This window comes from Rana temporaria, chromosome 7, assembly GCF_905171775.1.
Source record: "Rana temporaria chromosome 7, aRanTem1.1, whole genome shotgun sequence".
NCBI classification, from domain to species: Eukaryota; Metazoa; Chordata; class Amphibia; order Anura; family Ranidae; genus Rana; species Rana temporaria.
Window position 1 is genome coordinate 65,743,659 of NC_053495.1, and position 27,098 is coordinate 65,770,756.

Sequence of the window (27,098 nt, forward strand, 5' to 3'; positions counted from 1 at the left end):
TCCAGTCAAGGATTTATGGACTTTAATTATCACCGATACCATTAGTTCACATGTGGTGTTGCACAATACAATTTAGATTGTTTTATCACAATTGATTCACTGTTAGCGCTACACTTTTTCCACCTATGTTTTACTAGCAACTTTTGATCTCTTTTGCTGTGTTAGCGGCTTTATTATTAACCTCTATGAGATGGCGCAGTATTTTTTCTATTTGTTTATATGTGTTGATCCGCATCTATCCAGTACAGCAAAATGCAGGTCACTAGACATGGTGTGAAGGAGACCTTAGAGGTACCAATATAATTTACACAACGCAATACTTCTGGGTATGTTAGATGGCTGAACCTCCCAGCTGTCTACTGTTGCTTCACCCACAGTCCTGAAGGGACACACTGGTGCTTAGAGGGTAGCCTCAGCAGACAGTGGGTAGATGCTAGATGCAGGTATCCAGAACACCTAGAAGGGTCCGATGGTGAAGATTCTAGCATCTCTTTTTATTGAGTGAAGATTGGATTCATTGGAGGCAATAATGTTGCGCTCTAGAAATGTACAGTATTTTCAAAAGCAGTACCTAATTTAAAGAGAAAAAAAAATTCTGTTAAAAGCTACTGATTAGTAGTTTTTATACCTAAAAACAAAACAGCACAACAACAAAGGCAAGAAAGTACATTTGCATGTTCTACTTTTATTGAGGGTCATTAATATTACTTTGATCCCTGTTACACAGCTCTTACCTTCAACCCATCATGATGTCATGAAGTGACATCACTCCCCCACTCAGAATATATGCAGATAGGGGTGAGTCAGGGGTGCGTGGGCCAAGAGGTTGGGGGATGTGACAGAATAAGGTGCATTTGGGTCCCCCGTCGTGTCCCTGCCTGCAACTGATGCTGAAATTACAGCCCTGAGCTCCTGTTAGACGGCACCAGGGCCATAGGTTGCCGTGGTAACCGAGTTATGCTGTGTGTGGAACAGTCACAGATGGTTCTTGATAAAGCATTTTAGAGCAAAAAATAGGATCCAGTGTTACATAAGAAATGGAGCTCGGAGAATTCTGCCTTAGCGATGTGACAACCACACAAAAAAGTTTACTGAAGTCGAGAAAAAGTGGATAGGACAATTTCTTGTTCTTTTTTTTTTTTACATTACTACTGATCATAAAATGGGCACACTTGTGCTGGACTATCTGTATAGTAAAAGTGCTGAAAACTGACAATATAGTTGTTTTATATTAAGGTTTGTTAGAAAAAGGAACAAATGAAATTCTTCATAAGGTTTTGCTAGTAAACATAAAAATTTCTAAAATGTTTACAAATGATTTGCAAAGAACATCAATGGTAAGCTTACCATGGAAAAACACTAATTGTTGATTTACTAAAGTATTTTTTTTTCCTCTTTGCCCAGTAAACGTTAAACATCTGATTAAATGCAGGGGACAGCTGTGATTATTTTAAAGAATGGGGCAGGGTGACATAAATAATATCCTTAACCACTTCAGCCCCGGAAGAATTGGCTGCTCAATAACCAGGCCATTTTTTGCAATACGGCACTGCGTCGCTTTAACTGACAATTGCGCAGTCGTGCGACGCTGTACCCAAACAACTTTTTTTCCCCACAAATAGAGCTTTCCTTTGGTGGTATTTGATCATTTCTGCTCTTTGCATTTTTTGCGCTATAAACAAAAAAAGAACGACAATTTTGGGAAAAAAATATATATATTTTGTACTTTTTGCTGTAATAAATACCCCCAATTTTATTTTTATTTTTTAAAGCTTTTTTTTTCCTCAGTTTAGGCCGATGTGTATCCTTCTACATATTTTTGGTAATAAAAATAGTGACTGGTTTGCGCAAAAGTTATAAAATATGGGTTAGATTTATGAATTTTTTATTATTTATTTACCTTTTACTAGTAATGGCAGCGATCTGCGATTTTTATCGGGACTGCGACATTATTGCAGACATATCGGATACTTTTGACACATTTTTGGGACCAATGGCATATTACTGTAAAAATTTCACTGGCAGGGAAAAGGTTAACACTAGGGGGCGATCAAGGGGTTAACTGTGTTCCCTATGTGTGTGTTCTAACTGTGGGGGATGATACTGACTATAGGAGATGAGAGATCATGGTTTCCAGTTTGTAGGAACTCAGCATCTCTCTCTCCTCTCAGAACAGAACTGGGATGTGTGTGTTTACACGCACACACACGTCCCTGTTCTGCCTCTCGTGCCCGCGATTGCTCATGGCCAGCGGTCATCGCGACCGCTGGTCACGGGCATCGAACCCCCGCTGTGCAGCGGGCGTGTGTACGTGCCACTATCCGGCTAAAAGTGACCGCCGTACAGCTACGACGGTTCGCAGGATCGGGGTTCGCGTATAATGTCGGCAAGTGGTTGAAAGTAGACATAAACTCAAAAATAAAGATTTGCTGTCTTATTGGAAATATCTCAAAATGTTAATATACTAAGCAGTACCCTGAAAAAGTGCTACTACTCAGGCACTCCTGTGTCTTAACCCTTTTCTTGCCATGAACATAGAGGTTCATTGGAACTTAACTGCATGCAGATGGTCAGTCCAGAAAACTTTAGAACCGCAGCATTTGCTAAGGTTGTAAGCTCATTGATGTTTCAGCATTACACCCAGGTGTTGTAGCTTTTCCTGAAGGGCTGTGTTTGTCTTTTTTATCAATAAAACTTAAATTACTGTTTTTACACTGGAACTTTCCAGAATGCAGACCATCTATTAGTAATTTCCTATCGGATGCTAGCTGGAAGAAGCTTCAGTCGGGAGTCAGAATCCCTGCATTTCACTTAGATTTTATGCAGATGGTGTTTCACTTTTTGTGAATGGATGTGACACCAATCACATCTGTAAGGCATGAAAACATGGTGGCTCCTGCATTTCTTGCTTCCAGGCTCTGTGGAAGTGATCTGGCAACAGTAAAGCTGTGGATCACTTCCACAAGTCTAAAGTCAGTGTCCCTGTGTAATGCATTCCTGTGTTCTTCCAACTCCATACAGCTAGTGGTGCAGTGAATAGCAAACACAAAATCTCCTGTCTTGAGAGTGGGCCCAGAGGTACCGGTTGACTTTATTTACATCCTGGCTCATGGATAAGTCTCGTTTTGCTGACCTCATTTGATCGGGGAAGTCTGGAAACACTGAAACCTTAAAGCAAAACAGAGGGCGCAATGGCCTAGTGCATTTTCCGTATGCGGGTTATGCCCTTGCCTTTATTAAATGTCACAAAATGACAATTTCATCAAAGCTCATCAAACAGAAACCGCACCATCCAGTCCACGATACATCATGGCACTTGACAGGACAATTGGAGATCCACCAGGCTACCGAGGCAAGTCCTCAAAACGCATTAACCTGTTGGGTCTCCAATTGTCCTGTCATGTTTCATGATGTATTGTGGACCGCTGTCTGGGTAGACGTGTGTCATCTGCCCTGGACTGCTAGGCCGGAGATTGGGCCTATCCCGGGGGCATCGGGCTGCCAGGCTGTGTGAGGGCCTATACAGAAGTAAGAGGGCAGCGCAGGGTTGGGACTGCGGCTTGCAGTCCAATCAAAAGTGACGGATCTGCCGGCCGGAGAATCTGTCAGTGGTCTGAGGTAGAAGGGAAGCTGTCGCCACAAAGGGACCAATCGCCTTTACCAGGGACCACAGTGAGTAACTGAGGCAAGTACCAGAGGCTTTTACCACCTTTGCACCCACTATGCCTCACAACCCACCACATATTGAAGCATGTCAGCTATCTTTGGACTTGAAGGTTTCCATTAGACTGGAAGAGATCAGAAAATTCCGTTACATATATTTCATGTAAGTCTGTGCATGGTAGCATAACAGTGCTGCATTTGTGTGAACATGATCCATATAAAGCAGGGCTTTTGGCCTTGACTTTGCATTGGTATTGTATTAGGCCTGGTGGGAACAAGCCCTTTAGACTATTGAACTATACACATTACTTATCCTCAAACATGTTGGGATAAAATACATTTTTTAGGCTAGAGTCAGATGTTTGCCCTGTGTTGTGGTGTAAAACAATGTGTGCATTAAGGTGTATTGCATCACAGAATCGTATTCAATTTGTATGGGCTTCCAACACACTGGTGACTTGTGGCCCTTCAGTTTTCAGTTTCACAAAAAATATAAAAATTTCAACTATTAGTTAATAGCTAAATGAAGTTTTATCCTTTAAATTTAGTAAGACGTTTAAAAGCTATGTTTTGCTTGTGTGAGCTAATAATTTAAGCAGCCAAAAGAACTGTGGGGCAGATCCACAAAAGGATTACGCCGGCGTATCTATTGATATGCCAGCGTAATTTTAAATTTCACGCGTCGTATCTTTGTTTTGTATCCACAAAACAAGATACGAGGCATCTGGGTTAGATCCGACACGCGTACGCCTTAGTACGCCGTCGGATCTTAAATGCAATTTTTCGGCGGCCTATAGGTGGCGTTTCCGCGTTGAGTATGCAAATTACCTATTTTTGACGATCCACGAACGTACGAGCGGCTGTCGCATTTTTTTACGTCGTTTTCGTTCGGCTTTTTCCGGCGTATAGTTAAAGCTGCTATATGGTGGCGTACTTAATGTTAAGTATGGCCGTCGTTCCCGCGTCTAATTTTGAAAATGTTGTTTGCGTAAGTCGTCCGTGAATGGGGCTGGACGCCATTTACATTCACGTCGAAAACAATGACGTCCTTGCGACGTCATTTGGAGCAATGCACCCTGGGATATTTTAAGGACGGCACATGCACCGTTCAAAAAAAACGTAGTTTACGTCAGGTCACGACGTATTTGCATAGAACACGCCCCCATCACTCCCATTTGAAATTGCGCGCCCTTACGCCGCAATAGATACACTACGCCGCCGTAACTTACCGTGCAGATTCTTTGAGGATTCCCAAGAAGAAACAGTAAGTTACAGCGGCGTAGTGTATCTTAGATACGATACGCCTGCCTAAAGATAGGCAGATCTTTGTGGATCTGCCCCTTGTGTGTGTAGTGTAATAGTGGTGCTTCATTTAATGATTCCGATAGAAAGTAGAAGAATAGCACAGCAGCAGGGTCAGTATTAAAGGATTTAGGGAACATGGGATGTGGTCAGTAGTAAGTACAGTTCATTCTGATCAAATAGATAATAAAGAAATAATTATAATTTTGGTGTGGCTTTGGAGCAGCATTATGATGGGGGGCTGGTGCGGAAACACTTGATCCAGGCTTCAGGGCAGTGAAGTGCAGAGCCCAGTAGAATATTGTGCACAGTTACAGTAAGTTTCTAGCAGCAAAGGGAAGTCCTGTCCGGTACATAAGATAATAAGTGTAAGGCCTTGTACACACGACCGGACAGTCCGCTGAAAACGGTCCGCCGGAGCGTTTTCATCGGACATGTTCGGTCGGAGATTTCTGTCTGATGGTTGTACACACCATCAGACAGAAATGAGAGGCAATCCGCGCGGACAGACAGCGCGGTGACGTGTCCGCGCCGTCGCCACGACGATGACGCGGCGACGCAGGAAGGTCAACGCTTCCACGCATGCATCAAAGTCATTCGACGCATGCAAGGCATGGCGGCCGCTCGGACATGTACGGTAGGTCTGTACAGACGACCGAACATGTCCGACGGACAGGATTCCAGCGGGCTGTTTCTAAACAAGTTTGGAAATATTTGCCCGCTGGAAAAAGGCCCGGCGGGCAAATGTACGCTGGAATCCTGTCCGCTCGGCTGTACAGACGACCGAACATGTCTGCTGAAACTGGTCCGCGGACCTGTTTCAGCAGACATGTTCGGTCGTCTGTACGGGGCCTAAGAAGAAGCCAATCCCTGGCCATTTTATGGTGTCATCGAAGGGTGCCTGTCTAACAGAGGCACTGTAAATGTCCAACACCGCTAAAATCTAGATGTAGCACGTCAACAGATCGGGCGGAATACAAAAGAGAATATTTAGAGTATATACCTATTGGTAGTATGGCAGTTTCCGTAGCACATAATTTAGTGGTGGAAATCAACCCAAAGTTTTATAGCCATATGTTTTGCTTGCGTCTATCTAGCAAGGTTACTTTGTGGTATAAGCAAGGAAGTTGAGATTTCTGCAGTGTGTAGATGTGCTTTTACTATACAAAAGATGCTGTACATACAAAACTATTACAATAGTTTTCCATAACATAACGGTCATTCTTTCAGTTAGAGAGACCCTCTCTTACCTGCTTACTGTAGCTATAGAGACAATAGCCTATTCAAACTGTCAATTGACTACAACAATGGTATCTATGTACCCATTGTATGCAACAGCATTTGTTTGAGAAATATCTACTCAAGCCAAAACCTGACAGTGATTTTTATGACCAACTACTATTGTAATAGTGTCCCATGTAATGTTTTTTTAACAAAAACAACACACCATACAGCATCATTCTATTAGGAACAATGAGCCTCTGAACCTTATTTTGTTAATTATATGCACCTCATCTGGACAGTACATCCCAGGTTTAATACCTGTAAGGGGACAGGGTGATGGGGTGGTTGCCACGTCCTCCATGTTTCCCTCCTTGTTGTAAACACCAACATGATCATTTGTGTATTTAGGAGGGACAGGCAGAGCCAACGGCCTCTTCACCTGTCCAGCGTATCACTGCGCCCTCACTCGGTATGGGGTCCCACCGTGCATCTAGTGCGGACTCCATGTGTGCACTTCACTTTACTTAATGTTTTATCTTCTGTAACTGTGTACAGGCTGAGGGCCCCGGTGGCTCAAATCTGCTCCCATTGCTATGGGAAATGGATCGCGGCTGAAGGAGTGCTGACAACATCTACTTCGCGAAAAGAGGCTATCTCATCCCTCACATGTACACGCTTAACTGCGGGCTTCTAGAGAAACCTTTGTTAACCTTGGTAACCACTGCACTGTATTAATTTCCTGTACTGTTGTCTTCATACCCCAATGTGTGCAGTGACCCGAGATGTAGACTATATGCTGGTTACTTACATTGCACCCCTTTAGTAACTTCGGACCAGGCAAAGGCTAAGTTTCAAAAGCTCTACTGAAGATTAAATTAACATGATTACATTCACAGGTAACAGTTCAGAATAAAGTGCAAATATTCCTCTAACACCTGTATCAAGATGCTGCCCCAACATACCTGCTTAGGTAAAGTCCATAATTGGATGAGTCCACAGAGGGTTAAACTCTGGATTTGGCAATCCTTTGGTCCTCCAGGCTCTGATGACAGCATGACAGCATTTCAACCCCCCATTTTCAGGCCCCATCTGTCTCTAGCCATACCTTATTCTCTTCCCTTTTTAGGCTCAGTCTTTTTTTCTCTCTGGTTCGGACCCCCTGTTTCTTTTAAATCACACAAAACCAGTGGGCCAGGCCCAGCAAAAGTTGCCAAGCAGAAAACCCAGGAACACATTTAACTGTAAGCTACCCAACTGGGGCAGTGTAAACGGGCAGCCGGAACTTCAACCTGCTTACACACCTCTTCTATTGTAGATAGATTTACACTGTTTTCACAGTGTGAAACGCGTCAGGTGACCCAAACAGACGCTCATACGCTTGTTCACACGTTACCAGCCAGCACGCTACCTGTCTCAGCTGATCACTGCGCTAGTGCACGCGGACGCCAAGGGAGGATTTCAAGTTGGCTATCCCAGCAGTGAAGCAACAACTAGCAGCAGCAGACAGTGGGCTAGTGCAGCTTGGTGCTTTTTTCTTTTTAAGGTTTATTTTTAATTTTGTTACTGTTTTTAAATACATTGGTCGTTGGAACTCCCTCTGCGCAGGGACTCACGTGGAGTATCCACTCCAACCAATCAATTTTCCCCTTTTTAATAAATCAATTTGTTGGGTATACCCTAACAATATAAAGACGTATTATGCTATGCGTTCTTTCTTTTTATTTTTTGTCTAACGAATGACCCAACGCGGACACCTGTAAAATCATTTCAAGCATCCCCTGATCCCTGGATAAAGGAGACACTCGAGGACTGATCGTAGGAGACCATCACCTTGCAGACACCGAGGTACCACCACCACCCGCTTTTTGCCCCCTGGGGGGTGACGACATCTGGTGAGTGGGGACCCATGTGGGGGAGCACAGCTGTCACCGATACTTCAATGCACGTTAATGGCACTTCAAGTCACCGGTTAATTGAGGGTTAACTCGCATGAAAGAACGTTAACTTAGGACTATCTTGTTTTGGTTCAACAAGTGTGTGGCATACCAGCCCTCATATTAATCCAATTTTTTCACTTTCTCTATTCTCCTGAGTCGCAAGAACATGTGTGCATATATGAACTTTTTTATTATTATTTTTACTTAGATGTCACCAAGTATATACTTTTCACTGTGTTCATTCTGGGAGGCTCCCCATTAACCCTAAACACATCGCAACATTGTTGCAACATTGTTGCACTATTCACACCAATTTTGTACTTACTATTTACAATTATAGTGATACTTTTAATTCTTTATTTGTTACTACAAATTGCATCCTATTACTTTTTTTTTTTTGTTTACAAACTTTTATTGCAAAAGATAGGGAGCGGTACATAGTTGGAAAAATATAAAGATACAGCATAATTATAAAAGATGTGGTAAGTACATATCAGAAACAGAAATATAATACGACACAGCAAAGCAATTGGGGTTAACAGGCTTTACTTAGAGATGGGAAAGAACTATGGAGGATCTTGAAAGAATATTGAGGGAAGCCATGTTAAAGGGAATGTGGTATAATAAAGAAATTAGTTTGTATTAAAAAAGAGAGGTGAATATTCAGACCAGGGGGACCATTTATTGTTGAAAATGTGCATGGTGTTTTGTAGCGTATGGGAGATTTTTTCCATCAAATTTATCTCGTTAATCCTGTGTTTGAGTGGATTTAGGAGTATTATTGGGGATTTCCATTGAGATGCAATCAGCCAGTGTATGGCTACACATAATGTATGGATGAGTCTCATATGGCAAGTGGAAAGGTCCGTGATGGGGGAGAAAAGTAAACAGTTATGTATAGTGAGGGTGATTGGTTTGTCTGAAATTTTAGAGGCAAAACTTTCAAGCTGTGACCAAACATTCTTGACCTTATCGCAAGACCAAAAAATGTGGGGGAAAGAACCCGAAACATCGCAGCCTCTAAAGCAAGAGGAGGGGATTGAGGGAAAAATGGCGTGGAGTTTGGTCGGGGTATAATACCATCTAATAAACACTTTTAGGGCTGTTTCCTTGATTGCAATAGATCTGGTACATTTGTGTAGATTGGTTATACAGTTGTCCCAGTTTACTGGGGAGTACGTAAAGTTAAGGTCTTGTTCCCATTTTAGCATATATGATAATTTATTGGGCTCCGTGTTGTTAGACATGATGAAATAAAGTTCTGAGATGAAACCTTTCATCCTGGGGGAATCGCGACAGAGTTTTTCAAAATGAGAGGGGGTAAATTCCCTTAACCAAATTGTAGCACATTCTTATCACTTATGGAAACTCCATAATGGAAAATATAACCTCGTTTCTAAATCCCCACCGTTTGCTACATTCATAGGAGACCCAAAATTCATACAAAACTCCACAATAGACCTTTCATGGTGGAAGACTAAAAACCTCACTACACTTAACAAATTTATTATAGGTACAAACTTCATCCCCTTCTCCACCCTGAAAGCTAAATATCAGATTCCGGATTCGGAATTCGATAATTTCATCCTTATCAAACAATTTTTCGAAACTCGCATCCTATTACTTTTAATGATAATAGACACTTAAACTAAGAATATCACTCCTATTATACGCACTAATCAGGGTGCCTAGTGCCCCTCAGATACCCCGTCACCACACAGGGGTCACTAATTATTTAGATATATCTTTTTTAGTTTATCATTTTTGTATGTTTAAGCACTCCCCGCTAATCACTTGAGATTATCAACTGCCTACAGAAATCGTGGCTCACACCGTTTTGAAGATCACATATATTTTTCTGTCTTTTTGAATTAGTTTTTTGGTAATTAGAGATATATTGCATCTATACTGTTAATACATTGCAATCAGGTCTTTACCTGACACTCTATAGTTATAGGCATTAGACTAATAGATCCTGCAATAGGACACTCCCATATTAACCCTCTTTGAGACAGCTATATCATTGGCACCATTAAATAGGGTATCTGAAGGATTGTGTTTCCTATAGGAAGGTCCACTGGATTGGATTTTTCCTGTTAACAGATTACCCAACACCTGTGAATATACAGGAACTGTGAACACCTAACGTTACATTAAGAATTGCTCCTCTAGTGAATTACTCCTTAAGACTTTCCCTGGATTTTTAGACAAGTGATCAGTGGTACAAGCACTCTTGGGGTATCAGAATTTAGAGCAATGCAGAGTGCGCTTAGTGAAGGATTAACATTTTTCTATTAGGGATTCCAACTGGACAGTCCTTTTTTCATCATTTGTTTCCAGTCCTAACAGTGAATGATTTAGCCTTGGTTCACACTGGAGCATTTTGAAATGCGATTTGACATGTCAAATCACATGTCAAACCGGCGGCAATTGCCATCAATGGCACCGTCCAATGGCATCTGTGGTGCTGCACCGATTTCAAAAAGTAGCTTCTGTACCCCTTTTTATGCGATTTTGGGCTGGGATTTTCATTGACACCTGCACAGATGTCTATGAAATCGCAGCCAAAATTGCTGCAGTAAAATCGTGCGAGTTCAGCTGAACTCCCATGGCTTATTTTCCGCAGCTCAGTGTGAACCTGGGCTTAGTGTCTATTTTTTTAATTAACCTTCTCTGTTTAGTTATTTGGCATTGCAAATTCTTGCATATTTCATGTCTGTATTGAAATTGGTGTGGGTCCTGCCTATAATTAAAATGCTGATGCACAAATTCTTAAAGTATATCTAAAGCCCAAACTTAATTTTTATTTTTGGATACAGGGGTAGAGTTTTGCCCGGTACACACAAATGATTGTCCGTTTTTTTTTTTTTTTTGCATGCTGATCTCAGATCAAATCTAAAGAGTTTACTAAAGTCCCAAAAATTTACGTGCAACAGAATAAAAATTCGGAAGTGATGTCATGTGTTGTAATGACAGCTGTACTGATTAAAACGAAAAAATAATTACAACGATCAGATTATTGTACAATCGCTTTTTCGTACAATTTTCTGATTGTGTGTACCGGGGCTACCACACATGCTCTTGGGGCTGATCACTGAATGATAAATGCACATACTCTGGAGACTAGTAATGGAGGACCTAATGTGCATACTCTGAATTGGTCACTGAGGTAATAATGCACTTATTCTGTGGAATGGTTACTGAGCCGTAACAGTACAGACTGGTCACTGAAGAGACAGGGCCAGATCCACAAAAGTTACGCTGGCGTATCTATGGATACGCCGCTTAACTTCTATTTTGCTCCGGCGTATCATTGTTTTGTATCCACAAAACAAGATACGCCTGAAGCTGTGCTAGATCCGACTGGCGTACGTCTTAGTACGCCGTCGGATCTTAGGTGCATTTTTCCGCTGGCCACTAGGTGGCGTTTCCGTCGAGTTCCGCGTTGAGTATGCAAGCTAGATACGGCGATCCACGAACGTACGTCCGGCCGGCGCATTTTTTTACGTCGTTTGCGTTCAGCTTTTTCCATCGTACATTTACCCCTGCTATATGAGGTGTATCCTATGTTAAGTATGGCCGTCGTTCCCGCGTCGAATTTTGAAAATGTTACGTCGTTTGCGTAAGTCATTCGCGAATAGGGATTTGCGTAGAATGACGTCACCGTCGTAAGCATTGGCTTGTTCCGGTTTAATTTCGAGCATGCGCACTGGGATACCCCCACCGACGGCGCATGCGCCGATAAAAAAAACGTCATTTACGTTGGGTCGCGACGTATTAACATAAAACACTCCCCCATTACATAGATTTGATTTGCGCGCCCTTACGCTGGGAGAATTACGCTACGCCGCCGTAACTGTAGAGGCAAATGCTTTGTGAATACAGCATTTGCCTCTCAAAGTTGCGGCGGCGTAGCGTTACTAGGATACGCTATGCCTGCATAAAAATACGATCCGCTACGTGGATCTGGCCCATAATGTTCATATATTGAAGAGTGATCATTGAGAATATGTTCTCAGCTATGCAAGCTGGCTTTCCAGAAGCCAAGCAGTGCAAATACACCCTTTCACTAAAATGTTTACTTCAGTGCTTCTTTTACAACACATACATTGGAGACTAGCCACTAAGGGGTTAAGGGGTTGATACACATTCTCTGAAGCCAAGTGGCTACGGTGTAAATACTAAAGACTGGTCATTAAAATAGAAGTGTTTTCCAACTTCAGTCCTCAAGGCGCCCCAACAGGTCGTGTTTTCAGGCTTTCTATTATTTTGCAATCTATTTCACTGCCTTAGTAATTACCACAACTGTTTTATCTGAGGGAAATCCTGAAAACATGACCTGAGGACTGGAGTTGAGAAACATTTAAATAGAACTAAAGGCAAAACTTTATTTTTTTCATTTTGGATAGAGTAAGGGAGGGATATATAACCCCTGTCCGTGTCATATTGTGGAGATTTCCCTTCACTTCCTGTCCCATAGCCAAAACAGGAAGTGAAAGGAAATACTTTCAAACGAAGGGAATCCAAGGGTGTCATCAGGTCCCAATTGGAAGATATTCCCTCTATTACTGTTCAAGTGTCAACCCAATTTTTGTGATTTTTACTTTTGATGATAACAGTAAACAGGACAAATAGAGCAAATCTCCTTAACAGGGACACGGACAGCACTAAAGGCAGACAGATGTTCTAATCCCTCTCTACTATTCAAAGCTAAACAAATAGTTTTTCCTTTAGTTTCACATTAAAAAAGAAGTATGCCTTTTAAAAAAAAAAAAAATTATACTAAGTGGATGCAGCATCAATCCAATGCTGCATCTGTCCTCCCCGGCTCTGTAGTGAGAACTGAATGATCAAAACACTGCGAATAGCTTAGTTTTCCCCCCCACTGCTCTTAGCAGAGAGCCAGGACTGTGAGTCTCCAGCTCTCTGCTCTGCCCCTCCAGCACTCACTTGAGCGCTGAGCTGTGAAGGGGGCGGGAGGGCCTGGCTCAGGCTCTCAGTGGTTTGCTGAGAGGCTGAGCCAGGTGCCGGTCCAGAGTTCTCGGTCGGGATCTTTTTCAGAGCCTTGACCGGCTCTGTGACATCAGCCAACAGCATTGAAGAGATACCTGGGGCTACCCCAAATGTGCCCGGGCAAAAAATTGAGAGGATTGGACTATCTCGGTACCCAAGGATTAGGCAGAAGGTATGATAAAATGTAACAATTTATTAATAGAAAAACATGATTCAAATAAAGAAAAAAATTTATTTACAGAAGGGATTATATACAAGCAATAGTTACAGCTGTGCATTGTTCATTTAAGAGATTTCAAAAAGCAAATGTCAGACATAAACTGGCCTGGCATGTTCTGAATAACCCTGCGGATATGGGAGGAGTGTCCCTTCCTGATTTACAGGATTATTACTTGGCAGCTCAACTTTCCCACATATACCACTTTAACAAAGTGGAAATGCAACGCTGTCTTCTGGGACTTCTGCCAGATGTAGAAATCGACAAATACCAAGCTACATTTCTAAATGCTCATAAGGGCATAGCCAAGGTATGGATGCAGGCTCAGCCTCCCTCCATACGCCAATGAAAGAGGGACGTTAATGATGCACTGCCATTTAAAAAATGTGTCTATGCCCATAGAAAGTGTGTGCATAAGTACTCAAACTTGTGGTATAGATGGTTAAATGATGGAGAAACATGTGCCTAAAATAATCCAAGCCCAACAGACAGGCATACTTAGATGAAAGTAAAAAGTGACCGTCCTATGAAGGTGTTAACCATGAAAATCTTAATCAGAACTGTATTGGTAGCTGAATGACATGAAGTTTCGTATATACTGGATTTCTGTACCCTCATAAACCTGTGCCTTAACATGTATGTACAAAGAATCTCACACAAAATGGACTGTTATAATGTACTGTTTTATTATTCTACATAAGCAACTACTTTGTAAAATGACTTTTATCCAAATAAAGTTGGCTTTTTCCAATAAAAAAAAAAAGATTTCAAAAGGTGCACTGGAATGCAGATCTTGACACTGTCCTTTACATGTTTCGTGGCATAAGCCGCTTCCGCAGGAGGAGTCAATTATTGTCATCTACAAAGATAAGCATAATTTCATAGTCAAACAGCCATAACAAGTAGTATATAATGTAACAACATAGAGTGAAAAATGAAAAGCAAAAAAATAATTATGCTTAACCACTTCGAAACAGGGCTTTTATACCCACCTCCATAACGGGCCTATTCTGGCACTTCTCTCCTACATGTACAAATCATCATTCTTTTGCTAGAAAATTACTCAGAACCCCCAAACATGTTATATGTTTTTTTTAGCAGACATCCTAGGGAATAAAATGGCGGTCATTGCAATTTTTTATCTTGCACGGTATTTGCGCAATAATCTTTCAAACGCCTTTTTAAAAAAAAAATGGTTCCATGAATTAAAAAATAACAAAACAGTAAAGTTAGCCCAATTTTTTTATAAAATATAAAAGATGATGTTACGCCGAGTAAATAGATACGCAACATGTCATGCTTTAAAATTGCACACACTCATGGAATGGCACCAAACTTCGTTACTTAAAAATCTCCATCGCTTTGAAAATTTTTACAGGTTACCAGTTAAAAGTTACAGAGGGGGTCTAGTGCTAGAATTGTTACACACACTCTAACGCACGCGGCGATACTTCACATGTGTGGTTTAAACAACGTTTACATATGTGGGCGGGACTTACGTGTGCGTTCGCTTCTGGGCACGAGCTACCGGGGACAGGAGCGTTTGAAATTTTTTTTTTTACTTATTTTTTTTTTTTTTTACATTTTTTTTTTTGATCGCTTTTATTGTAAACATCACTTGTAATAGGAATAGTGTGTGACAGGTCCTCTTTAAGGAGTGATTCGGGGTCAATAAGACCCCACATCTCTCCTCCAGGCTGGAAAGCATAAGATCGTGAAAACATTTTTTGGCTTTGTTTACTTACGGGTACCCGGGCGTGACGTCATCGCATTGCGCTCGGGCCTCCAACGGTCATAGAGATGACTGGTGACCATCTGGTCGCCAGTCATCTCTATGCTTCCTATCCGGCGCAGGGCGATCCTTTCTCCGGCCCCTGATGGCACGGGAGTGCCCGGAGAAGCACGGGATGATGGCGGGAGGGGGGATGTCCTCTCCCGCCGCCTATAAGAACGATCAAGCGGTGGAACCGCCACTATGATCATTCTTATGGTGCGCAGGATCGCCGCCGGAACACAATGATATCTTAATGATGCCTCTAGCTGCAGGCATCATTCAGATATCACCGCACAAAGTCCAGGATGTCATATGACGTCCACCCAGGATAGGAAATCCCCTTTGTGGACGTCATATGACGGTGTGCGGTATTGAAGTGGTTAATAAGTAAAACATCAGCCAACAGCAGGCTTCAGCTCACTGTCAGCTGAAAACAGGTCTCAGAACAAACTGCACTCCTGTAATGCAGAGGAGAGGTATAGCCAAAAAATCTTTGGCTTAATTTCTCCTTTAACCACTCCCCGCCCGACCTATAGCAGAATGACGGCCAGGCGGTGGTTCAGTTATCCTGACTGGGCGTCATATGACGTCCAGCAGGATAACAGCCACTGCACGCACGTGGGGGCACGCATCGCGGCAATCAGTGGTGCGGTGTGTCAGTTTGACACACTGCTACACCGATCTTGGTAAAGAGCCTCTGATGGAGGCTCTTTACAACGAGATCAACCGTGTCCAATCATGGCGGATCACGATGTAAACAGTGTGAGGGGTTAGCTCGGTAGCGGGGTGTGTGACCCCTAGGATGGGTTCACCACACACTGAACTTATACAGACTGGCAATCAAAACGGTTGAAAACAAAGTTTCTGGTTTATTTTTCCATCTTGCTGGAAATCAATTGCAAGTATCCAAACAGCATAAACAAAATCAAAACATAAAATAAATCCTAGCCAAGCTGGGCGTCTACCTTCCACACAGGAACCTATCTATGAAGTCTAACACAGCCTAGCGCTGGATAGACAGTGCTGCTTATGCAGCAAACAATAGTCTTTTGGTTTTGTTATCACACAGCAAAAAAACAATGGTCTCCTCACCTCATCAGGCACTGCTCTCCTACTCACACAGCCTTAGGAGTGATGCAGCAATTGAGTGGTAACCTTCTGGCTACTTATAAAGGCCTTGATTGCTTTATTATGAACAGCTGAAGTTATCTAAAGGCCTCTAGCCTTCCTCTGTCTATGTTTGTAGCCGACGCCCGATAATAATCTGTGTATCGTCTAAACAAGGCAGAAATGTATGTCCCGGCAGTGACAACACCCACAGATTTACCTGACTTCCTGTCACATACCCCCCCCTCTTGTTTCAACCCTAGGGTTGGGACACAGGCTGCTAGGCAGGCATGCACTCGGGACAACCCATCTGCATTCCCCATTTCAGCACCAGGACGATGCGTCACCACAAAACTAAATTCTTGGAGGGCCAGGAACCACCTATTTATCCTCCTATTGGTCTCTTTGTTCTGTGCCATCCACTTCAACGGGGCATGATCCGTCACCAGCTCAAACTGTCTACCCACAAGGTAGTACCGGAGAGAATCCAAAGCCCATTTCACCGCCAAACATTCTTTCTCAATGGTGGCATAATTCTCTTCATGGGCCTTCAACTTTCGGCTGAGGTACATAACAGGGTGTTCCTCCCCCTTGATAACCTGAGACAGTACAGCTCCTAAACCCACATTTGACGCATCTGTCTGAACCACAAAGTTCCGTGAGAAATCGGGCGAATTTAAAACTGGCTGACTACATAAGGCCTGTTTTAAAGCTTGAAAAGCCGTTTCTGCTTCGGGAGTCCATTTGGTCATTACAGACTCCTTCCCCTTTGTCAAATTGGTCAGGGGAACAGCCTGTGAGGCAAAATGGGGGATAAAGCGGCGATAGTAGCCCGCAATCCCCAAAAATGCACGAACCTGTTTCTTGTTGGTGGGACGTGGCCAATCCTGAATAGCCTCAACTTTGTTTATTTGGGGCCTAATTAGACCTCTTCCAATAGTATACCCCAGATACTTCGCCTCTTCCAGCCCAAGGGTACATTTTTTTGGATTAGCTGTAAATCCGGCTTTCCAGATGGAATCCAACACAGCCTGAACTTTTGGCAAGTGTGATTCCCAATCCTCACTGTGAATGACAACGTCATCGAGGTATGCAGCAGCATAGGCTCGATGAGGCCGAAGGGTCTTATCCATGACGCGTTGGAATGTGGCGGGAGCATTTTGTAACCCAAAAGGCATTCTCCGATATTGGAAAGATCCGTCTGGAGTTACAAATGCTGTTTTTTCCCTGGCCGACTTCGAGAGAGGAATTTGCCAATAACCCTTGGTAAGGTCTAACGTTGTCATGTACCGAGCAGTGCCTAGGCGATCAATCAGTTCATCTATGCGGGGCATGGGATAGGTGTCAAACTTAGTGATTTGATTAAGGCGGCGAAAGTCATTACAAAACCGCCAATTTCCATCGGGTTTGGGCACGAAGACAATGGGACTTGACCAATCACTATTTGACTCTTCTATCACCCCCAGCTCAAGCATTTGTTTTACTTCCTGGCGAATTGCCTCTCGCCGGGCTTCTGGAATTCTATAGGGCTTCAACTTGACCTTATCCCCTGGGGTGGTGATAATGTCATGTTCAACTCCAGAGACCCAACCTGGCAGGTCTGAAAACTTCTCCTTATTACGGAGCACAAATTCTTTAACCTCCTGTTTCTGCGTTTTGGATAGAGTCTCCGCTATCCCAACTTCAGGGACAGTCCGGTCAAACGGAGCATAAACTCGGGCAGTCTCAGCGACCAAGGACTCTCTATCCTTCCATGGTTTCAGCAAGTTCACGTGATAGAGCTGCTCAGGTTTTCGTCTTCCTGGTTGGCTAATTTTATAATTCACCACTCCCACTTTTTCCAACACTTCATATGGACCCTGCCATTTGGCTAGGAATTTACTCTCGACCGTGGAGACCAACACCCTATCACCAGGTGCAAAGGAACGGACCTGGGCCCCACGATTGTAAACCCTTTGTTGAGCCAATTGGGCTTGGGCTATATGTTCCTTCACAATCGGCATCACTTGGGCAATTCTGTCCTGCATTTGGGCCACATGTTCAATCACACTTCGATGGGGTGAACACTCACTCTCCCATGTTTCCCTGGCAATGTCCAGTAGGCCCCGAGGGTGCCTCCCATACAGTAGCTCAAACGGAGAGAACCCTGTGGACGATTGGGGAACCTCTCTTATTGCAAACATTAAATAAGGGAGCAGATAATCCCAATTCTTTCCGTCTTTATCCACCACCCTCCTCAACATTTGTTTTAAGGTTTTATTAAACCTCTCCACTAACCCGTCTGTCTGAGGGTGATATACGGATGTACGTAGTTGGGTCACTTTCAGGAGTTTACAAAGTTCTTTGGTCACCCTAGACATAAACGGGGTGCCCTGGTCAGTTAGGACTTCCTTAGGGAGACCCACACGGCTGAAAACCTGAAATAATTCTTTGGCAATTGTTTTAGCAGAGGTGTTTCGGAGAGGAATCGCTTCTGGGTACCGGGTGGCATAGTCCATTATTACCAAGATGTGCTGGTGCCCTCTAGTGGACTTCAACAAGGGGCCAACCAGGTCCATGGCGATCCTCTCAAAAGGGACCTCTATAATGGGCAGGGGTACCAACGGACTGCGGAAATGTGGCATTGGTGCAGTAATCTGACACACTGGACAGGAAGAGCAGTACAATTCCACTTCTTTAGTGATCCCAGGCCAATAAAACCTCTGGGTGATCCTCTCCCGGGTTTTTTACGCTCCCAAATGTCCCCCAAGAATATGCCCATGGGCCAGTTCCAAAACCATCTTGCGGTACGGTTTAGGCACTACCAGTTGCTCAATGGTGTCATCTATCCTCTGTGACACTCTATATAACAGGTCCCTTTCAATAATAAAGTAAGGGAGGGCAACCCTCTCGTCAGGATTAACTAACTCCCCATCTACCTTCACTGCATTCTCTCGGGCTCTTATCAATGTGGGGTCCCTTAATTGCTCAGTGACAAAGTTTTCTCTGTGCACCTCGAGGTCATCAAACCCTATCGGCCGCTGTTCCTCTTCTGAGGTGGCAGGCTCCTCCCTAGGGACTGGTGTTTCCCCTGCTAATACTGAGAATGGAAACTCAGGAGAATCCTCACAGTTAGAGGTTTCTGGAATAGATGGTTCAGACTCAGAAGAACCAGCCACTGAGGAATCGGGGCAGTCCCAGAGTTCCCAGAATTTTGGGAAATCCCTTCCCACAATGGCGTCATGTGGCAGTTTGGGAACTAAACCTACCTGGTGACACAAGTTACCGAGAGAGGTTTCAAAGGAAACGGTAGTCACCGGATATTCTCGAGTGTCCCCATGTACACAAACTACAGCCATTTTCCTCGGATGTAAGGTTTTTCCTACCACTAGGTCACTTTTCACTAAGGTGACCAGGCTACCTGAATCCAACAATACCACAACATTTTTACCATCTAAGCACATTCTATATAACGGTTTCTTATTTCCTTTTACTGCAGTGCATGTGGTTGCAAAAAGGGACTGTCGTCTCTCGGTAAGAAAGTCACATTGCATGGGTTCATCACCCGCTGGGCAAACGGCTGCTACATGTCCCTCTTCATGGCAACGGTAACAGATCAGCCTTCTGGTCCTCTCCTGTGGGATGGGTCTTCTAGGCCGCTCTCGCCAAACATTAGCAGTAGTCCCGATAGTTCCTCTAGTTGCTCCTTGGTACCTCTCTCCACCCCCGTCCCTTGATGCAGTCTTACCTATAGGTGGGGACGGTCTGGTCTTGGGGTGAAAAGTCTGTGTGTCTCGGGTGGAAGAGGACAAACTCTCCGTTGTTAGGTACCTTTCGACCAGGTCTACAAGTTTGTCTGCAGTATCCGGACCACCATGGTTCACCCATTTCTGCAGGGTGTTAGGAAGAGACCTAAGAAATTTGTCCATGACTACTCGCTCCAAAATTTTTGGTCCGGACAGAGTTTCTGGCTGCAGCCACTTCTTAGCCAAATGGATAAGATCATACATCTGTGACCGAGGTGGCTTCCTCTGCTGATAACTCCAATTGTGGACCCGCTGGGCACGGACATCCAGGGTTACACCAAAACGTGCCAATATTTCCTCTTTTAATCGATCATAGTTTTTTGCGTCTGCAAGTTCCAAATCAAAATATGCCTTTTGGGCTTCTCCAGATAATAGGGGAGCCACTAGTCCAGCCCACCGGTCTTTAGGCCAATTCTTTCTTTCCGCTGCTCTCTCAAACGTGGTCAGAAACATCTCAGGGTCCTCATCTGCAGTCATCTTTGGCAATAAGTGTCGCACCTGAAAAGTCGGTACGTTACCGGCCTGACTCCCAGCCTCGGTCTGCTGTTTCTGAAGTTGTTTCACGATGGCCTCCATTTGCTGCTGGTGTCTCTGTTCCAAGCCTGCCATGCTTTCTTGGTGAGCCTGTTGTTGCTCTGCAATGCTCCGCTGCAAAGCTGCATTCGTCTGTTGTTGACTTGCATTTGCTAAAGCCAGCTGTTTCAGTATCTCCTCCATTTTGGGTTCACTTTAGTTGCCCGCGGCACTCCACCATATGTGAGGGGTTAGCTCGGTAGCGGGGTGTGTGACCCCTAGGATGGGTTCACCACACACTGAACTTATACAGACTGGCAATCAAAACGGTTGAAAACAAAGTTTCTGGTTTATTTTTCCATCTTGCTGGAAATCAATTGCAAGTATCCAAACAGCATAAACAAAATCAAAACATAAAATAAATCCTAGCCACGCTGGGCGTCTACCTTCCACACAGGAACCTATCTATGAAGTCTAACACAGCCTAGTGCTGGATAGACAGTGCTGCTTATGCAGCAAACAATAGTCTTTTGGTTTTGTTATCACACAGCAAAAAAACAATGGTCTCCTCACCTCATCAGGCACTGCTCTCCTACTCACACAGCCTTAGGAGTGATGCAGCAATTGAGTGGTAACCTTCTGGCTATTTATAAAGGCCGTGATTGCTTTATTATGAACAGCTGAAGTTATCTAAAGGCCTCTAGCCTTCCTCTGTCTATGTTTGTAGCCGACGCCCGATAATAATCTGTGTATCGTCTAAACAAGGCAGAAATGTATGTCCCGGCAGTGACAACACCCACAGATTTACCTGACTTCCTGTCACAACAGGAAGAGCCATTGATCGTCTTTTCCTCACTTGCGTCTGACAGACGCAAGTAGAGGAGAGCCGATTGACTGCTCTCCTGACGGGGTGTCTACACTGATTATTTATCAGCACAGCCCCCTTTCGGATGACCGCCCAGGACCACCAGGATGCCACCAGGGATGGCCACCACACTGGACCACCATGTATGCCCCCCTAGACCAAGAGGGAAATGCCATTCAGTGCCCAGGCAGCTGCCAATCAGTGCCCATCCCCAATGCCTACCAGTGCCAGTACTATCAGTGATGCCTATCAGTGCCATCTATCAGTGCTGCATATCAGTGCCCATCAGTGCCACATATCAGTGCCACCCATAAGTACCCATCAGTGCAGCCTATCAGTGCCCACCAGTGCCACCCATGAGTGCCCATCAGTGCTGCCTATCAATGCCCATCAGTGCTGTTTATCAGTGCCACCTTCCACACTCCCCCCTCCAATCTGAGCCAGTGTACCCCAAGCTATTATTAGAATGAATTAACTGTCCGAATAGTCACCAAGGGATCAATACATATACTATGAAAAGTGGTCACTGAGGGCTTAATGCACTTATAAAACAAGCTTGTGAGCTCTGTTTTCTGAATGGACACCTTACTGTTGAAGTAGATAATAGTAAGTGAGGTATGTGCTGGGGTGGGATCTCGCCTGTAAAGAATGCTCTGTTTAGCTAAACATTACTTTAGCTCCAAGAAGTGAAAAAAGACAGTTGCAATTGTCATTTAGAACGATATCTATATATGAAGGATGAAAAATAGTTATCAATAGGTATTTCACTCTGTACAACAGTGTCTTGCATTATTACTGTCTGCATGACAAACTGTATCTGCTTCTAATGATCTTTCTCTTTGTCTTTTGCAGTAGGTACAGCATTGTATCCACAGATGAGGAAGGCCTTCGTATGCCAACCCTGGGTCTCAATGGTCACTGGTCATCTTCTCTCCACCACCCTCATTCACGTCGGAAAAGGCGTAATCGTTTTGTTAAAAAGAATGGTCAATGCAATGTCTACTTTGCAAATCTTAGCAACAAATCACAACGTTACATGGCTGACATTTTTACAACATGTGTTGACACACGTTGGCGATACGTGCTGCTTATCTTCTCAGCTGCTTTCCTAGCATCATGGCTTTTCTTTGCCTTTCTCTTCTGGAGCATTGCATTCTTTCATGGGGACTTAGCTGTTGTGATTCCAGGAGTGAGATCAGGTCCTCCCAAACCATGCCTAATGCATGTTAATAGCTTTGTTGAAGCTTTTCTCTTCTCAGTAGAGACACAGACTACAATAGGGTATGGGTTTCGTTGTGTGACTGATGAATGCCCTTTAGCCATCCTTGCTGTAGTAGCACAATCCATCCTTGGCTGCCTCATTGACTCTTTCATGATTGGTACAATAATGGCCAAAATGGCTCGGCCCAAAAAACGAGCCCAAACGCTACTTTTTAGTCATCATGCTGTAATTGCCCTAAGAGATGGAAAGCTCTGTTTGATGTGGAGGGTTGGAAATCTACGCAAAAGTCACATTGTAGAAGCCCATGTCAGAGCTCAACTGATCCGACCTTATGTTACACAAGAGGGTGAGTACCTGCCCGTGGACCAGCGGGACTTGAATGTGGGCTATGACAGTGGACTGGATCGCATCTTCCTGGTTTCACCCATCATTATAGTACATGAGATTGATGAGGAGAGCCCTCTCTATACAGTGGGAAAGGAGCAGTTAGAAGTAGAAGACTTTGAGATTGTTGTTATTTTGGAGGGCATGGTGGAGGCCACAGCTATGACAACTCAAGCTCGCAGTTCGTACTTAGCAAGTGAAATCCGCTGGGGACACAGGTTTGAGCCTGTTGTATTTGAGGAGAAGAATCATTACAAAGTGGATTATTCTCACTTTCACAAAACCTACCAGGTGCCAGGGACACCTCTTTGTAGTGCACGTGAACTGCACGAGAGCCGTATAACTGCTTTACCTTCCCCAAGCGCCTTCTGCTATGAAAATGAACTGGCTCTTCTCAGTCAAGAGGAGGATGAGGATGAAGAAGCTGTTGGAGGTGTACCAGATGAAGGAGTTATCCATGTTATGGGGAGTCATTTAGAACTTGATCGCCTTCAGGCTTCTATGGCATTAGACAACATTTCTTATAGAAGAGAGTCAGCTATATGATGTTAATGCCAAGACTTGGAGTACTTTTCTAAGACCTCACCTAGGCAGGTGGTGGCGTACTTTTATGTGTTTGTCTGTCTCTCTTTCCTGTTAAAGTAATTACCTTTTTGCACTGCAAAAAAAAAAGTTCAATTGAAAATGTATTGACTTCTCCAGCAGATTGTTGCCACTTTTACAATTATGAATATGTATGCTCTGAAAGCAGGGAACATCAGCCATTTTCCTTGTGTTCTTGAGAAAGGGAACAACAGGGCTGGGTACATTCAGTGTATAAAAATCTTTTGTACAGATGCAAGTTAAAAATAAACATCTAATCTGTGCTCTTCCAAACCACACATATTTATATATTGATCTTTTCTGATATGCATGGAAAATGTGCAGGCGGCAGATGAGGAGAAAAAGGAAGCTTAAAAGCCTTAATTAACAAAAAAAGAGACTTGCTTAAAGGGCCAGTAAACTTAGAATGCAAGTTTACTCTCAATAATATTTAGCATTTTATAAATAATACCCAGTTAGTTTAATTTCCTCTTTCCTCCTGATTTTTTTGTTTGCCTATGTGCCTATTTGGATCACTATAAAGGCACATTACGTCTCCTGGTACAATCTGCTATACACAAGTATAAATGGTCTTCGCTATTGGGTATCACAGTCCTGACACAGTGACAAGAAACGATATATGAACCCTTGGAATTAACTGGTTTTCTGCAGTAATTTGCCATAAGTGTTCTGATCCTCACCCAGGCACAACAATAGCCAAACAAGCCTCATCTTATAACACACAAACAATTGTAATTTATTGTGTCTTTATTGAACACACTTATAGGTAGATTCAGGTATGCCTAACTTTGCGGCGGCGTAGCTTAAGGCATTTAAGCTATGCCGCTGTAAGTTAGCTAGGCAAGTACATGATTCACAATGTACTTACCTGCTAAGTTACGTCGGCGTAGCCTAAATCGGCGGGCGTAAGGGCGCCTAATTCAAATGTGTTTGAGGGGGGCGTGTTGTATGCTAATGGGGCTTGACCTTACGTTTTTTAAGTTTCTTGCGAACTGCGCATGCGCCGGGCGCCTACATTTCCCAGTGTGCATTGCGGCTAAGTACGCCGCACAGGCCTATTGATTTTGACGTGGACGTAAATGACGTAAATCCCGATTCACGAACGACTTACGCAAACAACGTAAAAAATTCGAATTTCAACGTGGGAACGACGGCCATACTTGACATTAAAAAGTAAAAAGGACAAAAAAGGGTACCATATGGACCCAAGGGGCTATTGAAGTGGTGCAGAATAGAGATTTCAGACAATCAAATTTTTTTTATAAAAATAGAAAACAATTTATTACACAGAATTATATGACATAAATATGATAGATAGAAATAAATCTTGATTAAATACATGATGTGGAATCAAGACGAAGCATTGTTTTGGTCAGCTCTACATGTTTCACTCTTTTGAGTTTCCTCAGGAGCTTTTAGACAGACAATGCTAAATATCAGAGAAAAGAAATCAACAAAAAACATATAATTAAATAACTGTAAAGTAATTTGTACACATCAAATGTATACTGATAAATATATAAATAGTAATTAATAATGTAAGGGGGAAAGTAAATAATAAAGATTACATCAATTTTAGCAGAATATGCATGTTTAAGGGTCTCAATCATGAATAAATAAACAAGGGCTTAAAAATAAAATTAATAGAATTAGATTTTCAAATAAACTTACCAAAAGGTAAAAATTAATATATCAAGAAATAACAGCATAAGAGCATTTCTTGATATATTAATTTTTACCTTTTGGTAAGTTTATTTGAAAATCTAATTCTATTAATTTTATTTTTAAGCCCTTGTTTATTTATTCATGATTGAGACCCTTAAACATGCATATTCTGCTAAAATTGATGTAATCTTTATTATTTACTTTCCCCCTTACATTATTAATTACTATTTATATATTTATCAGTATACATTTGATGTGTACAAATTACTTTACAGTTATTTAATTATACGTTTTTTGTTGATTTCTTTTCTCTGATATTTAGCATTGTCTGTCTAAAAGCTCCTGAGGAAACTCAAAAGAGTGAAACATGTAGAGCTGACCAAAACAATGCTTCGTCTTGATTCCACATCATGTATTTAATCAAGATTTATTTCTATCTATCATATTTATGTCATATAATTCTGTGTAATAAATTGTTTTCTATTTTTATAAAAAAAATTTGATTGTCTGAAATCTCTATTCTGCACCACTTCAATAGCCCCTTGGGTCCATATGGTACCCTTTTTTGTCCTTTTTACTTTTCATTCCTTATCGGGGTGAGGTGCTATTGACAATTGGTATTTGTTCACAAAAAAATTCTTTTTGTCATACTTGACATTACTATTCCAATAGGGCCTAGCTCTAACTTACGCGGCCTATCTCTTACGTAAACGACGTAAAAGTACTACTCATTTACATATTCTACGCCGACCGCAATGGAAGCGCCACCTAGCGGCTATCCAAAATATTGCAATCTAAGATAGGACGCCGCAAGCCGTCGTATCTTAGATATGTTTAAGCGTATCTCTGTTTGAGCATTAGCGTAAACATAAGTCGGCGTAGATTCTGAGTTAAGTCGGCTTATCAACTGATAAGCCAGCCTAACTCTTACTGAATCTACCTATTAGTAAACATGCACAGTGCTGGAGGAAAACGTAAATGAACCCTTTGAGTTAGGCCCCTTTCACACTGGGGCGGGAGCCGCTATACCGCCAGATTTGCAGCGGGATTTGGCCACTAGCGGTGCGGGCTGTGACTAGGCCATTCCAGGACATACATTTTCTCTTTCTGAAGCCAGTCTGTGGTGGACTTACTTTGATGCTTAAAGTAAAACTATAAGCAAAACTTTTTTCTTATTTTTGGATAGAGTAAGGGAGGGACCCATGTCAGATTTTTGTTCGCCATCTATGTCCCATTACAGAGATTTGCCTTCCCTTCCTGCCCCATAGCCACACAGGAAGTGAGAGGAAATCCCTGCAAATTTGGTAATTCCTTAGGGACCCCCAGGCCACCAGGATTAGTGCCCCTATTGGAAGATTTTGCCTCAATTACTTTTCTGGGGACAACCTAAAATTTGGGATTTTCTTTTACTTTCACTTTCAATGATAATGGTAAACAGGACTAATAGAGAGAGTGAATCTCCTTAAAGCGGGGGTTCACCCCAAAAAATTTTTTTTAAATTACATCTAGCAGAGCCAGCATAGTAAGGACATTACATTTCAGCAGGTCATTTTTTTTTTCTCTGTACATACCTCTATATCCTGATGTTGTCCAGGGCTTCCGGGTTCCAAAGACTGCGGGACTGGGCGTTCCTATCCTTCCGTTCGATGATTGACGGCTTGTGAAACAGGTGACCTGTCGCACAACGCGCGTCACCAGATGTTGGGAAATAGCCGAGCTGCGAGTCGGCACTATACGGCGCCTGCGCAGTCAGCTCTACACGGCGGGCGCAGGCGCCGTATAGTGCCGACTTGCAGCTCGGCAATTTCCGGAAATCTGGTGACA

The 27,098-nt window shown here is 43.0% G+C and overlaps 1 protein-coding gene across 1 annotated transcript in view; it reads left to right on the top strand.

Annotated features, from left to right (window-relative positions):
• The window catches only part of KCNJ4 (potassium inwardly rectifying channel subfamily J member 4), a 187,130-nt gene extending 163,243 nt beyond the window's left edge, over positions 1-23,887 (top strand). The window contains exon 3 of the mRNA XM_040359524.1: positions 22,253-23,887. Coding sequence (XP_040215458.1) covers positions 22,253-23,552 — 1,300 coding nt within the window. The 3' untranslated portion in view covers positions 23,553-23,887. The remainder of the gene's footprint in view (positions 1-22,252) is intronic.
• The last annotated feature ends 3,211 nt before the right edge of the window (positions 23,888-27,098 follow it).